Source organism: Eleutherodactylus coqui, chromosome 1 (assembly GCF_035609145.1).
Source record: "Eleutherodactylus coqui strain aEleCoq1 chromosome 1, aEleCoq1.hap1, whole genome shotgun sequence".
NCBI classification, from domain to species: domain Eukaryota; kingdom Metazoa; phylum Chordata; class Amphibia; order Anura; family Eleutherodactylidae; genus Eleutherodactylus; species Eleutherodactylus coqui.
Genome location: NC_089837.1, coordinates 145,499,303 through 145,512,605, shown reverse-complemented (window position 1 = coordinate 145,512,605; position 13,303 = coordinate 145,499,303). Strand labels below are relative to the sequence as shown.

General features: G+C 43.9%; 1 protein-coding gene across 3 annotated transcripts in view; it reads right to left on the bottom strand.

Moving 5' to 3' along the window:
• Window positions 1-13,303, bottom strand: part of USP13 (ubiquitin specific peptidase 13) — a 101,262-nt gene that overhangs the window by 49,572 nt on the left and 38,387 nt on the right. For all 3 annotated transcript variants that reach the window (XM_066601526.1, XM_066601533.1, XM_066601536.1), the window contains exons 4-6: window positions 4,224-4,345; window positions 1,697-1,839; window positions 40-224 (exon numbers count right to left, since the gene is read on the bottom strand). In XM_066601526.1, the coding sequence (XP_066457623.1) occupies window positions 40-224; window positions 1,697-1,839; window positions 4,224-4,345 (450 nt within the window). The remainder of the gene's footprint in view (window positions 1-39; window positions 225-1,696; window positions 1,840-4,223; window positions 4,346-13,303) is intronic.

Below are 13,303 nucleotides of genomic sequence, written 5' to 3'. Positions count from 1 at the left end.
GTTATTTTAGGTCTATTCTAGGTTTACATTTCCACTTACCTGCTCCATCTGGTGTAATAGTTCCAAGTTTCACAACCAATGGATAACCCATCTGCTTGTGGTGCTCCAAGGCATGTCCATTACCACCACTACCTGAGCAAAACCATCTTCCACACAGGATTGAACCATCTGTTAGATTAAGCCACAGGTTTTCTCGTAGTTCACACTTCGCACATTTCCAGCCACTGCAGATCAATTCCCAAGAATTTCATGTAGTTAGAAGATATGAATTTGGAGATGTACTTTATATTACAATTCAATATGTAACCCCTTCATGACATGGCCTATTTTGGGTTTAAGGACGCAACAATTTTTGGCGGATTTTCTTCTCCGTTTATCAAAAGCCATAACTTTTTTATTTTTCCGGCGATGCGGCCGTATGAGGGCTTGTTTTTTGCGTGGCGAACTGTAGTTTTTATCGGCGCCACATTTAGGTACATAGACTATATTGTAAAACTTTTTTTTTTTTTTTTATGATAGCAGGGAATGAAAACGCATCAATTTTGCCATAGATTTTTTTATTTTTTCTTTACAGCGTTAATCATGCAGCATAAATAAGACAATCCATTTTTTCTGCGGGTCGGTACGGTTACAACGATAACAAAATTCTTACTTTTTTTAGGTTTTCCCACTTTTCTGCAATAAAAACCTTTTTTTTTGGAAATTTTTTTTTTCTAAATCGCTGCATTCAAAGTTCTGTAACTTTTTTATTTTTTGATGTACGGCACTCTGTGAGGGCTTGTTTTTTGCGAGGCGAGCTGTAGTTTTTACTGGTACCATTTTGGGGTACATACGGCTTTTTTGACAACTTTTATTGCGTTTTTAGTGAGGCAAAATGCTAAAAATTAGCATTTTGCCTCAGTTTTTTAGCATTTGTTTGCGTTTTTTCCGTGCACAGTCAAAAGCATGTGCAACTTATTGTACACGTCGTTACGGATGCGACAATACCAAATATGTGGGGTTTTATTTTTTTTTTTATGCGACTGAGAAAAAGCATTTAAAAAAATGTTTTTTTTACTCTAACATTTTTTTTAATTCATTTTTTTTTTAATCTTAGTTTTTTTTACACTGTTTGTGTCCCCCTGGGGGACTTTAACCACTGCCCTGATGATCGCTGTCATAAGGCATGGCAGAGCTACTGCTCTGCCATGCCTTATCGCTTATACAGCGATCATAGGCATAGGCAATACAGGACACCAGTGTCTTGCGTCCTGTTACCATGGTGACAGGCCGGGCTCTCACGATGTTATCGCGAGAGCCGGCCGGAGACACAGAGGGAGTTTGCTCCCTCTGTGAACTCTTTCCCTGCCGCGATCTACGTAGATCGCGGCAGGGAAGGGGTTAACAGCGGGGGGCGCATCTCCGATGCCCCCCCGCTGTTGCAGCGGGACGCCGGCTGTGACTGACAGCCGGCTCCCGCTGCAGGATAGCGCGAGATCATATGTGATCCTGCGCTATCTCCAGGACGTAAGTTTACGTCCTGTTGCGGGAAGTACCCTGCTTCCAGGACGTAAACTTACGCCCTGCGGTGGGAAGGTGGTAATTAAATAAACCACTGTTCCTCCCATTAATATACACAGGTTATATTATATTATGTCACACATTACAATCTACATCTCTATTACATTCAGTTTCAGACAATTCTTATAGAATCTACCTTGGTGGAATCCGAACACCATTGTCTAACTGCACAAGGTTACTTGCAAACTTTGACACTTGCAGTTCTTCTTCCCAGGACTCCTGCTCAAATTTTCTATACGGAGACTTGGAATTCAGAACAGCGTCACAAGCTATTGTTACCTGCACCAAAAGACACACTAACAATAAACCAATTCAACATCACATACAGTACTTCATTATGTATTGGGATAGTAATGATCTTTATTGTCTGCACGTGACCTTCTCTGCATAGATATATGAGGCTGTATTTACACGGGTGAGTGTGATATAGGTCTGAGAAAAATGGGAACTATGTTGCATTCATGAACCTGCGATTTTCAGGCTTCTGCAATAGGTTTTCACATTAAAAATGTGTGAATCGCATTGCTGTACTATGTGTTTTTCATGCATGTGAAAAAAAATTGAAAAATCGCATATTGTTCCAATAGCTGAAATGGGAAGAAATACATCGCAAGCCCATGCGAATCCCCCGGTATGCGATTGAAAAATTGCTCAAGTAAATTAACCCATTGAAATGAGTGTCAGTTCTTATTATGGGCCATGTAAATATAGCTTTGGCGCAAGATACAGTGTGCAGTGCACACTACCCATGAATGTGAGATGCATGCAAGGCCCTTGGGTACAACTTGCATTGGACAGCACACTGACACCGGTCCATGTGCGGTCTGATTTATGCTAAGGGGGCACATTGATATGCTTTTGCATGTCCTATTTTTGGTCCGTGAAACGGACAGGAGTAAAACATGCCATGAGGTTTTTCATGCGTACCATCGATCTGTGTGAAAAAGCGTCAATGTGCATGTCCTCATAGGCATATAATGGGGCCGTAGGCTTCCATGGATTAGCACAGACAGCCCACGGTCCAAACTATGCTTAACCCATATATTTAGCCAGATGTTCAAATCTCATTTATACTCCATTAACACAGTCTGCAATAGGGTTGACAAAAAAGGGCAAAATGCTACTTTACATTTTACTCCCACTAGACAACTTCTGTTTCAATAATCGGAATCGTGAAATGATTAGCAGGTACAGATGATATAGACTGTACTTAATGATTGGTATTTCCCTTATTCAGGTTGCCAACATGAAGCAGTTGGAATTTTGTGTGTTTTTTTCTATTGCTGAACTATCCTCAGGTGCCCCCGTGTCGCTGTCAGCACAGATAGCGCAGGAAGAAGACGGTGCTTTCTGTAGTACAACAGCCCGGGTTGGTATTGCAGGCACAGCGCCCAATGAATTTAATGGGAACAGTACCTGCAGTACCAGATTGGACTGCTGCAATATAGGCAGTGCTCTCTGCTTTAAGAACTGACCACATTGACAGCAGTGCCAGGAAATCAGCTGATTGGAGGGGAACCCAAGTGGTAGACCACCAACTATTGATGGGTTATCCTGAGAATGGGCCATCAATAGAAAAAACGCACACAGTCCCAGACAACTACTTTAAGTGAATCTGATCATTAGTAGGTGAAGTTCATATTTCCAATACCCTAAGGCTGGGTTACCACAGGATGGAAGTATTGCGGAATGTCCGCAGCAGAACCGTACGGAAATTCCGCTAGATTTACAAAGCTGAAAGGCTGCTTCAAATGCTTTTAATCGGCTTTTCTGCCTGTATTCCTCTGCAGAAATCACTCCCTATAGAGAGAAGAGAGTCCGCCGGCGATACAATTGACACGTCGAAGATTTGAATTCCACATCGCATGTCAGTTTCCTCACAGCTTGACCGCTGCAGACTGTCGGTAACGTGTGAACAAGATTTTTGCAAATCTCATCCACTCTGCTGCTTAGTCTCAGTTTTAAAAATGGAGGCAGAAAGTCCGCACAAAAATTCCATGGCAATGCCGCCCTGTGTGAACCCAGCCTAACTATAATACAGCTCACCCACCTACCATATAGTATTGTGTGATCTAGCTAACAACTCTCCATACTTAATATCAGCCTTCCAGGTAACTGTTAGGTAGTTAATGATAAAGTGCAATATTGAAGGTGTAGTGTTGAGGGTGACACATATTCTCTGTCAATAGAGGCAACGCTGCGCTACATTCCTCTTTATAGGACTGTTTGGTAGTGCTTAGATGTGGCCACAACTTCCATTAACCCTTTGCAATCCAATTTTGGATTCAGGGTTTCCTAGGGGGCTTTCTCTTCCTGCCATTATACAATGGCGCCATCTGCTGGCTAGAGCCAGTACTGCGATATAGGACATGCTGAAGAGGCCCCCGACAACAGAGCGGCCAGTAATATACAGTAAGAATACCCTGCCGGACGTCTTCCGACACCGGAGCTGTACAGCCTTCAATCAGAATGTCTTCAGACGTCAGACAGTGGATTGGAAAGAGTTAATTCCGGGGCACTGGGGACCTACTTCTCCCGATTACTGAGAGTCCCAGAGGTTGGATGCCCACCAGCTAGTTATTCCCTATCCCTTGAATAGGAGCTTACCTAATTTTGTGGAACAAACACTTTAATGATAGCGTATAATACACAAAACTACTAACCAATGCTGGGAGCTCCTCTATATTAGGTAAGGCAATTTCGAAGTGATCTGGAAATATAACAAGTTTGGCTTCATCCTCAAGCTCATAGTCATCGCTGTTGAAATCTGCATCTATTTCAAGATCTGAAAAAAAGAATACGAGAGAAGAAAGCAGAAAAATGAAAGCCATTAAATTATTTTAGATATTTGTGAAATGTAAATATTTGTAAATACAACTAAAAACAAAATCAGAAAAATGTTTTCCATCATTGATATTTAAACTGTAACTAAAAAAAAAAAAAAAACAACAACTTTTCGACGTGTCACGGGAAAATATAAAAAGTTTGGATCAGTGGGGACCCATGTGCCGAGACAGCATTATCTGACAGCAGAAGCAGTCTGCTGATTGGATGCTACAGCTGTCAGAGTACTTGAGGAAGAAGTCCCGTTTGCAGAGCCCTTTGACGCAAAATAAAAGGTGAATTTGTCAGTGATGCTGAATCCAATAGTGTTCACAGAGGTATGAGGACACCCAGCTCTACAGGCCCTCCATAGAGTTGTTAGCAGTTTTGCACTGGCATAAATGTTGACAGAATCCCTTTCATAAAAAAGTTGATAATGACCTGCTTCTGTACATTACAGAATACAAATACTGCATATCAAAGGTCTCTACAGATATCTGTCAAAGGCCCAATGCACACGTGCTCTGCAGCAATGTCCGTCCATAGCATGCAATGTAAAAGCAATTCTTCTACGCACACGTGTGAAAATCAAGTTTTAGGCAGGCGTGGGAAAAATGCTGCAAAGGAAGAATGCTTTAAAAAATAGAAGTGTTATTAGTTTATTTTTGTCAAATAACAAAATGCAAGGTGACTGGAGAAGAGAGAAATCTATACACCAATATTTGGAGTGATCTGCCTTTTCACTCCTACTTAAAACGTTTGCACAGTACTATAGATGGGAATTCCTTACTGCAAAAGCAGTGAGACTGGAACTCTCCACTGAAGGAAGCTGTAATGCTTAAAGGAGTATGCTAACCAAAAGCATTTATTACCTATCCACTGGTAGCTGATAAATGCTCGATTGCTGGGCCCAACGGATAGGTCCACCACTGATTACTAGAACAGGGGACCCCGTTTTCCCCTGCTGCATAGCTCTAGCTAGGAGGAGTTTGAATGAAGCAGCACCCTGCCACCAGGACCAGAGATAGACCCCCTACTAACCTAGCATTTTTTAACCTATCAGGTGAATTGATAATAGTTTGGGCTGTACCCTATATATAGAGTTCATTGTGAAGATAATAATTATAAGAAACATTCCAGCAAATAATATGCCAAAAAATCCCATTCTACAGTAAAGCCCCATTTACATGGGACGACTGTCGGGCAACCAATGCCTAACACACGCCCTTCCATGTTCTCGCTCCTGTGCGAGAACATGGAAGGAAGAACATCTGAATCCGTTCAGAAGCTTAAGCTGCATAAAATCCTCATCGCTGATCTTCAGTGTAAACAGCAGCGGTTCAGTACTGAATGGCCACTGTGTTAAGTGAATGGAGAGGGGCGGGGGAGAGCGAGGAATGAAAATTCCTCCAGCTACCCTGCTGTGAGGAGCCAACGATACCCGCTCCTGTGCAACAGCACGGGAGTGAGTACATGCGGGGACGAGTGTCGGGCATAGTTTGCCCGACAGTTGTCCCGTGTAAATGAGACTTAAACCATATTTATTAGCAATTCTAATTAAAAAAAATAAAATCACTGGGATGGAGGAAGTCCCAAGGAATACTAACACTATCACTGGAGGGGACCCACCACTCTCTATAATGCTAGGATGGCTAACAATAGTATCTCCAGCACCAGTTATGTCTTATATCAAAAAGAAAACCTGAACTAAAGAAGCGAATAATTGGCACAATTGCTTTCCATCTTCCAGTCTACTTTTTATTGCATATCAGAACTGTACACTGACACATTGCGTAATGGGGCCATATTCCATTTGATCCCACTAACGTGTCATTTGTAGAGTGTGCATCCCCTGAGCAAACAACCATTCGCAGTTTACTCTACGAAGATTTGGGTCACCCCATCTGGAATTTGTCACTCCAGACGGAAAGTCCTTTACCATCTATCTGGGCTGTTCTGAATTTGACTCTCTATTTTACTGCTGATACTGCCCTCTTTGAAAAGTTAGAGGGCATTCACCAGATAATAGTGCTCTTAAACTGAGCTACAATATTATGCAGCACCCAGATTTTCTTTTTCACTCCTTTTTTCTAAGGAGTTAAGAATTTCCTTCACTTGATTGATGAAGGATTCTCTTTTGTAGTGATACCTTATTTATACATCAAACGCATGACACATCGGTTATGCACTTCTATAGAGGTCTTTTTTCAAGAGGGGTGTTTGTAGACTATTAATAGTTTCCATATATATATATATATATATATATATATATATATATATAAAGACAAAAGCCTTCACTGACTCACTCACTGACTCACCACTAATTCTCCAACTTCCCGATGTCGTAGAAACGTGAAATTTGGCTCAATCATAGATTATGTCATAAATAGGAAAAGTAAAGGGGTCCCAACTCGATTATTCAATTGTAAGCGCCAAACAATTAGCGTCCAAGTTTTACGTACGTAATCTAATTCTCTTACTTCCCGATGTCATAGAAAGTTGAAATTTAAATAGAAAAATTTAATGGGTCCCGACTTGATTATTCAAATCTAAGCGCAAAAGAAGTAGCGTCCAAATTTTACGTACGTAATCTAATTCTCTCACTTCCTGATGTCATAGAAATTTGAAATTTGGCACGGGCATTGATTATGTCATAAATAGGAAAAGTTAATTGAAGAAAACTCGATTATTCAATTCTAAGCGCAAAAAAATTAGCGTCCAAATTCTACGTATGGAATCTAATTCTCTCACTTTCCGATGTCATTTTATATAAAGGAAACATCGCATGGTTACCTCCACGTGGTGTTTCCTGGGTAACGCAAAGAACCTTGCAAAATAGTGAACATATTTTTTTCTTCGGTATCTCTAAAGTAACGATGACTTCATAAGATTTTCCGTGTGAACACCAGATAAACACCAGTACCAAATTAACTCGGGCGAAGGCGGATATATCAGCTAGTATCTTATATAAGACATAACTGGTGCTGGAGATCGTATTATAAGCCATCCTAGCATTATAGAGAGAGGTGGATGTATAAGCACTTCTCTCATCATCCACTCTATACACGTAATTGTTTGTTTGTCTACCCCATTTGGTCCAAATATATTTTAGATATTATTTAATAAAAGTTATGTTTTAAAGGGGCAATTCTAATTTAAAAGTAAACAAGTATTTAGGACATTTCTTTTCAATAAATTAACCATTCAGACTAACATGAGAAAATCTCTGATTCTTGCTCACTATGTAGGGCTCATTCATTGTAGACTGCTTTGTAAGTTTTTGAGCTTTTAAAGAAAATGAACACCCTCAATTAACTGATTTGAACCCTAGGGATATACAAACTAATCTTGAACATTTGTCTGAATAGTCATGTTTTATGTATACTTGATCTAGTCATGAATGGTGCTATAGGGGGCGGAGCCTGACTGCGGAGCGTAATGGTCGCTTGAGACCGGAGCTCCCTCAGCACGGCGCCTGCAGGGGACTCACAGCATCGCTAACAGCAGCAAAATGCCCAAATCACTAAAGGATAAAGGAGGAGAACATGCCAGCACACCCAGGACATCTAAAAATCAGACGGGGATGCAGCGCTTTCTGAAAGAGCGAGGCTCCCGCTCTCCTCACCCATCCAGCAAGATGGCGCCAGCTTCGGAGGCTGCATCTGCTTACAGTAAGGAGGGGGAGGGTGAACTATCCTCTGATGAGAAAGACTCAGGAACTGTTTCTCGAGGGATTCATGAAAGAGCTTATAACAAGCACTCTGCGCCCCCTCATTAATGAGCTGACAGAAATAAAAGATGATATAAGGCAGATGGGCAGCAGAGTTGAAGAGTTAGAGTCTGCCTCTACATCAGTAACATCTCATGCCCTGGCTATGGCCAAAGTATTAAAGGAGCAGCATGACAACTTAAATAAAGCCCTCATTCTCCAGGAGGATCTGGAGAACCGTAATCGGAGGTGTAATGTCCACTTTAAAGGCATACCCGAATCCTGGGCAGCGGAGGCCCTGACTAAAGTTGCCATAAAAATATTTGGTCAGCTACTTGGACAGGATAGAGCAGCGACAATCTCTGTGGAACGCATTCACCGCGCTCTCAGACCCCTCCCCCTCCAACAGAGCCCCCCAGGGATGTTATCTGCAGGCTCCTCACCTTCCAAGACACGTCTGCTGTCCTGAAAGCTGCCAGACAACATAAAGATTTAACATACGGGGACTCTCCGATCCAAATCTTCCAGGATCTTTCCCCTGCTACCCTAACAAAGAGACAAATTATGCGACCTCTACTAGAAGCCCTCAGAGCAAGAGACATTCGTTACGCATGGCTCTTTCCCTTCGGCATCAACATCACTTACAAGGGCCGCAGATTACTGATTCGCACCCCAGATGATCTCAGCAGCTGTTGGGAACACCTTGAGATGGACCCGATAGAGCTACCGAATTGGCTACCCCTCCCGGAGTTCCCTAAGCTCCCTAAGTTAGCCCTTCCGGAATCCTGGCAAGTGGCAGGCAACCTCAAATCGCCCAGAAGTAAAAAGAAGAAGGCTTAAGATCCTCCTATTGCCCCAGACGGCTGAAGAAAGGGGAGGCATTCAGATTCTCCATTTTGTCTCCCACTTGACGCCTCCTTGGCTCCACTATCCCCCTGTTTGGCTACCTTTGGTGTCTACGAACACTTTGAAAAGCGTATCCATGTTGGACATGCCTCCCCTCCTATTGGCGGACTTGGGCCACTGTTTATTATGAACGTAATGTTCTTGTTGTTGCTGTTCTAAGCAAGTTATTGCACTAATGCTGTTCTTTCTCCCTTAGCAGCGTATAATTGGCTACAGCATTTACTCTTTAGATTTGACTTCCTGTGGGCGCCTGCCTGATCAGGTTACTATTGACGTAGTTGGTGGACCTTCTTTGTAAGGCTCAGACAACTCGCCCCTAACCCCAGCAGGGTCTGTATTCTTAGGACCCGCTGACTTAAAGTTACTATTTTAGTGTTGCGGTTTGCAACAAATTTTTCTGTACCCGATCTTACCTCTCGTGTCTACCCCCTGCCTCCTCTTCTCTTCCTTTCCACATCTCCCCCCCACCCCCCCCAACGCCTGCGCCCACCCAGGAGACGACGTCTTGGACTTGATATCTAACGCCTCTGTTTACAAAACTCTGTTTCCTTTCTTCCTTCCCTAGCAAGGATACCGCCGACCCGCTCCACGTTTCCGAGATGGTGAGACCTCTTCAGTTCACTACCTTTAATGTTAATGGACTGAACTCTCCAAACAAAAGGCACCACGTGGCCCTTCTCCTGAAAAGGTATGGCTCTGGGGTAGTGTTTCTGCAGGAGACCCACTTTAAAGGGGACAGATGTTTATCCTTACCGGGGGGTCAGTTTCCTGTGGCGTTTCATAGCTCTCACCCCTCCTCCGCCTCCAAGGGAGTGTCAACCTTAATACACAAATCCCTCAACTTTATCTGTGAGGCTCGCTACGCAGATGAGGAGGGCAGGGTTCTCTTCCTGAGAGGACGCCTTAACGAAACTAAAATAACCCTCGCTAACCTCTACGCTCCTAATAAAGATCAAATAGAATGGCTTATGAAACAATTAGAAGCACTCAAGCACTTCGCCATTGGCCAGATCATTTTAGGTGGGGATTTTAATCTCACCCTTTCTCCCTGTCTGGACTCATCGTCCGGGAAATCCCAGATATCGCAAAGAAAATTAAGTAAACACGTCCAATACCTCGCTCAACTCGATATACTCGATGCCTGGAGATGCTTCAACCCGTCCACTAAGGACTATACATTTTTCTCGCAGGTCCACTCCTCCTTCCAGCGCTTAGATTACGATTTTTGTCTCTTCTTCCCTCTTGCAACACACAAAAAAAGCCCTGATAGACACCATAGCCATATCGGACCACGCCCCAGTCCACCTGACTCTCCACCTCCCAAACTCTCTTCCTCATGAATGGAGATGGAGACTCAACCCCTCTCTCCTTGATTTGTCAGAAGACAGATCTCAGCTAAGCAAAGCTCTGGAAGAATACTTCCAACTCAACACATCAGAAGATGTGTCAGTCCCGATAATATGGGAGGCCCATAAGGCCTTTATGAGAGGACTTCTGATTGCCGCTGGCTCCAGGGCAAAGAAGAAGCAACAGAAAGACATCGATGATAAACTTATTCAAATTGCCAAATTGGAGCGCCTGACTAAACTCTCACAAAGTAAAGCCGCTACAGAAAAACTCACTTCCCTCCGAACAGAACTTAAACTTCTTCTGGAAGCGAAGTTTAACAAAAAATACTTATATCTCAAACATATCTCTTACGCCCAAGGAAACAAGGGTAGCAAATTTACGACGTCCCTTATTAAAAAAGCCCAAACAAGAAATCTCATAAAGGCCATCAAATCCCCTACGGGCCATCGAGTCACATCCACTCCTGATATAGCTAAGGAATTTCAAACTTTCTACTCCCGCCTTTACAACCTCAGAGACCCGCTCACCCCCGAGAATAGCTCCATTGTTAAAAAACAAATTGACTACTTTCTCAAACACTTAAACCTCCCCAAAATTCAGGAGGATGATACCGCATCCTTTCTGTCTCCGATCACTCCACAAGAGGTAGAGGACCTCCTAAACTCATCTCCCCCTGGCAAGAGCCCGAGTCCAGATGGTCTTCCCCTTGTATATTATAAGGCCCTGAGCACCTCTCTCATCCCTAGATTAACCGAGCTTTATAACGCTCTCTTGAGTGGGACCCCCCTGCCTAGACAAGCGCAGGAAGCGCACATTACCCTTGTGCACAAAGAAAATAAAGATCCCGAATCCTGTGGGAGCTACCGTCCCATCTCCCTGATTAATTTCGACATGAAATTATGGGCCAAAATTTTAACAAAACGCCTAGAGAAACATGTCACTAGCTTGGTCAACCCTGAGCAAACGGGCTTTGTAGGGGGCAGGGAGGGGAGAGACAATTGTTTAAGACTCCTATATGTGGCTAGATTCTCCCAAACCCACAATATACCACTCGCCTTAGTAGGCACAGATGCCGAAAAGGCGTTTGATCGTGTGAATTGGCTATATATGGAACAAGTCTTGCTGCACTTCAATATTCCCCCCAAATTCGTCTCGGCGATTCTCTCTCTCTACACTATGCCCCATGCAAGGCTCAAGATCAATAACTCTCTTTCCCCACCCTTTGACATAAAGAATGGCACTAGGCAGGGGTGTCCCCTTTCCCCCACGTTCTTTATACTGGCCCTGGAGCCATTCCTCCAAAAGATTAGACTAGACCCTATCATACAAGGACTAAGAATTGAGAGTGATACTCTCTCGGTGGCGGCCTACGCCGACGATATTATCTTTCTTATTACTAACCCTGAAGAGGGGCTTCCTCGCCTTACCTCTTTGCTGGAGAATTTCGGGGACCTCTCTAATTTTAAAATTAATTTCACCAATTCTGTTGCCCTAAACGTATCCATCCCCACCAACCGATTTAACACTATCAAAAAAGTATCCCCCTTTGCGTGGTCCGATTCGGCAATTGATTTCCTGGGCATAAAGATAACCAAGAAAGCAGAAGATTTGTTTGCAACAAACTTTCTTCCCACCCTAGCCAAGATTAAGAAGCTACTACATTCCTACGATCTCCCCTTCATCTCATGGCTAGGTCGTAAGAACATCTTAAAATCCTATGTTATTCCCATAATCCTCTATAAGATGAGGCTTCTCCCTATATCCCTCCCATCCAGCTTCTTTAAAACGCTTCGCTCAATCTTCTCCAGATATCTCTGGATGGGAAAGAAACCTAGACTGGCCTATGGCCTGCTGACCAGGAGGCGCACGGAAGGAGGAGTGGACCTCCCCTGCCCACGGGAATTCTACCTTGCCACCCTTCTGAACCACTGGATAGAACTAACACATCCATTTAGAGATCCACTGATTCAACGCCTAGCAAAGGGATCCTAACGGCCCTACCCTATTGGAGGACCTTTGGTTCCCGGGGAGAAAGGGTGGCAGAGATCGCAAAAAAAATCCCCTCTTGGAGGGAGCGATGGAATCCTGGGATGCCTTAGGGAAGACCCTGGCTCCACCCCCCTCCCCTTGCACATCCCTGTCCGCCTTATATAAATATATGAATCTTCCACTGGACCCTTGCTCGACACGGGTTTGGAGGATGCTCTCGGGAAAACGCTTCCAGGACGTACTTGTTCTCAACCAGGAGGTACCCCTCACTACCCTGGAAGACCTCCTCCCTGAGCGCTTCCTCCTCTTCCTGGTATGGACCCATTTGGTGAAAGTCCTAAATGATTTTCAGAAAACCCGCAACCCCTCTAGACCACTTACCCCTTTTGAAACCGCAATTAGCAACCTCTCTACTCCCTCTCTGAGGAAAATCTCTCTCATTCGCAAGAAGTTTATATCCCGCCCTGCCTATACGAAACCTGCCTTCCTCATCTCCTGGGAGAAGGAGCTTCACATTACTCTAACAGAAAGCGAGACCAAATTGATTTTAAAGACAGCCTTCGGGCTCTCCTCATGTGTCACCGCCCAGGAGTCCCATTACAAGCTCCTGGCACGGTGGTACAAAACCCCGCAATGGCTGCATGACCACAAACTGGCGGCAGGGGACTTGTGTTGGAGATGTGAGAGGTCCACGGGATCTTACCTGCATATCTGGTGGGACTGTCTGATCATAACCCCCTTTTGGAGGGCTCTGGCCGAAGAGATGAAAAAGCTCTTACCAGATTTGGTGCTTTCCCCAGACGTGGTCCTCCTGTGGAGACCTACCCCGATCTTCCACCCGATCAAGCATAGGCTGGTTGCTCTCCTGATCGACACAGCTAGATCTCTTATTCCGGTGATGTGGAAACAGAGAGACCCTCCCACGTTAGCTCTTTGGAGGTCTAGAGTCGATATGTTAACAAACCT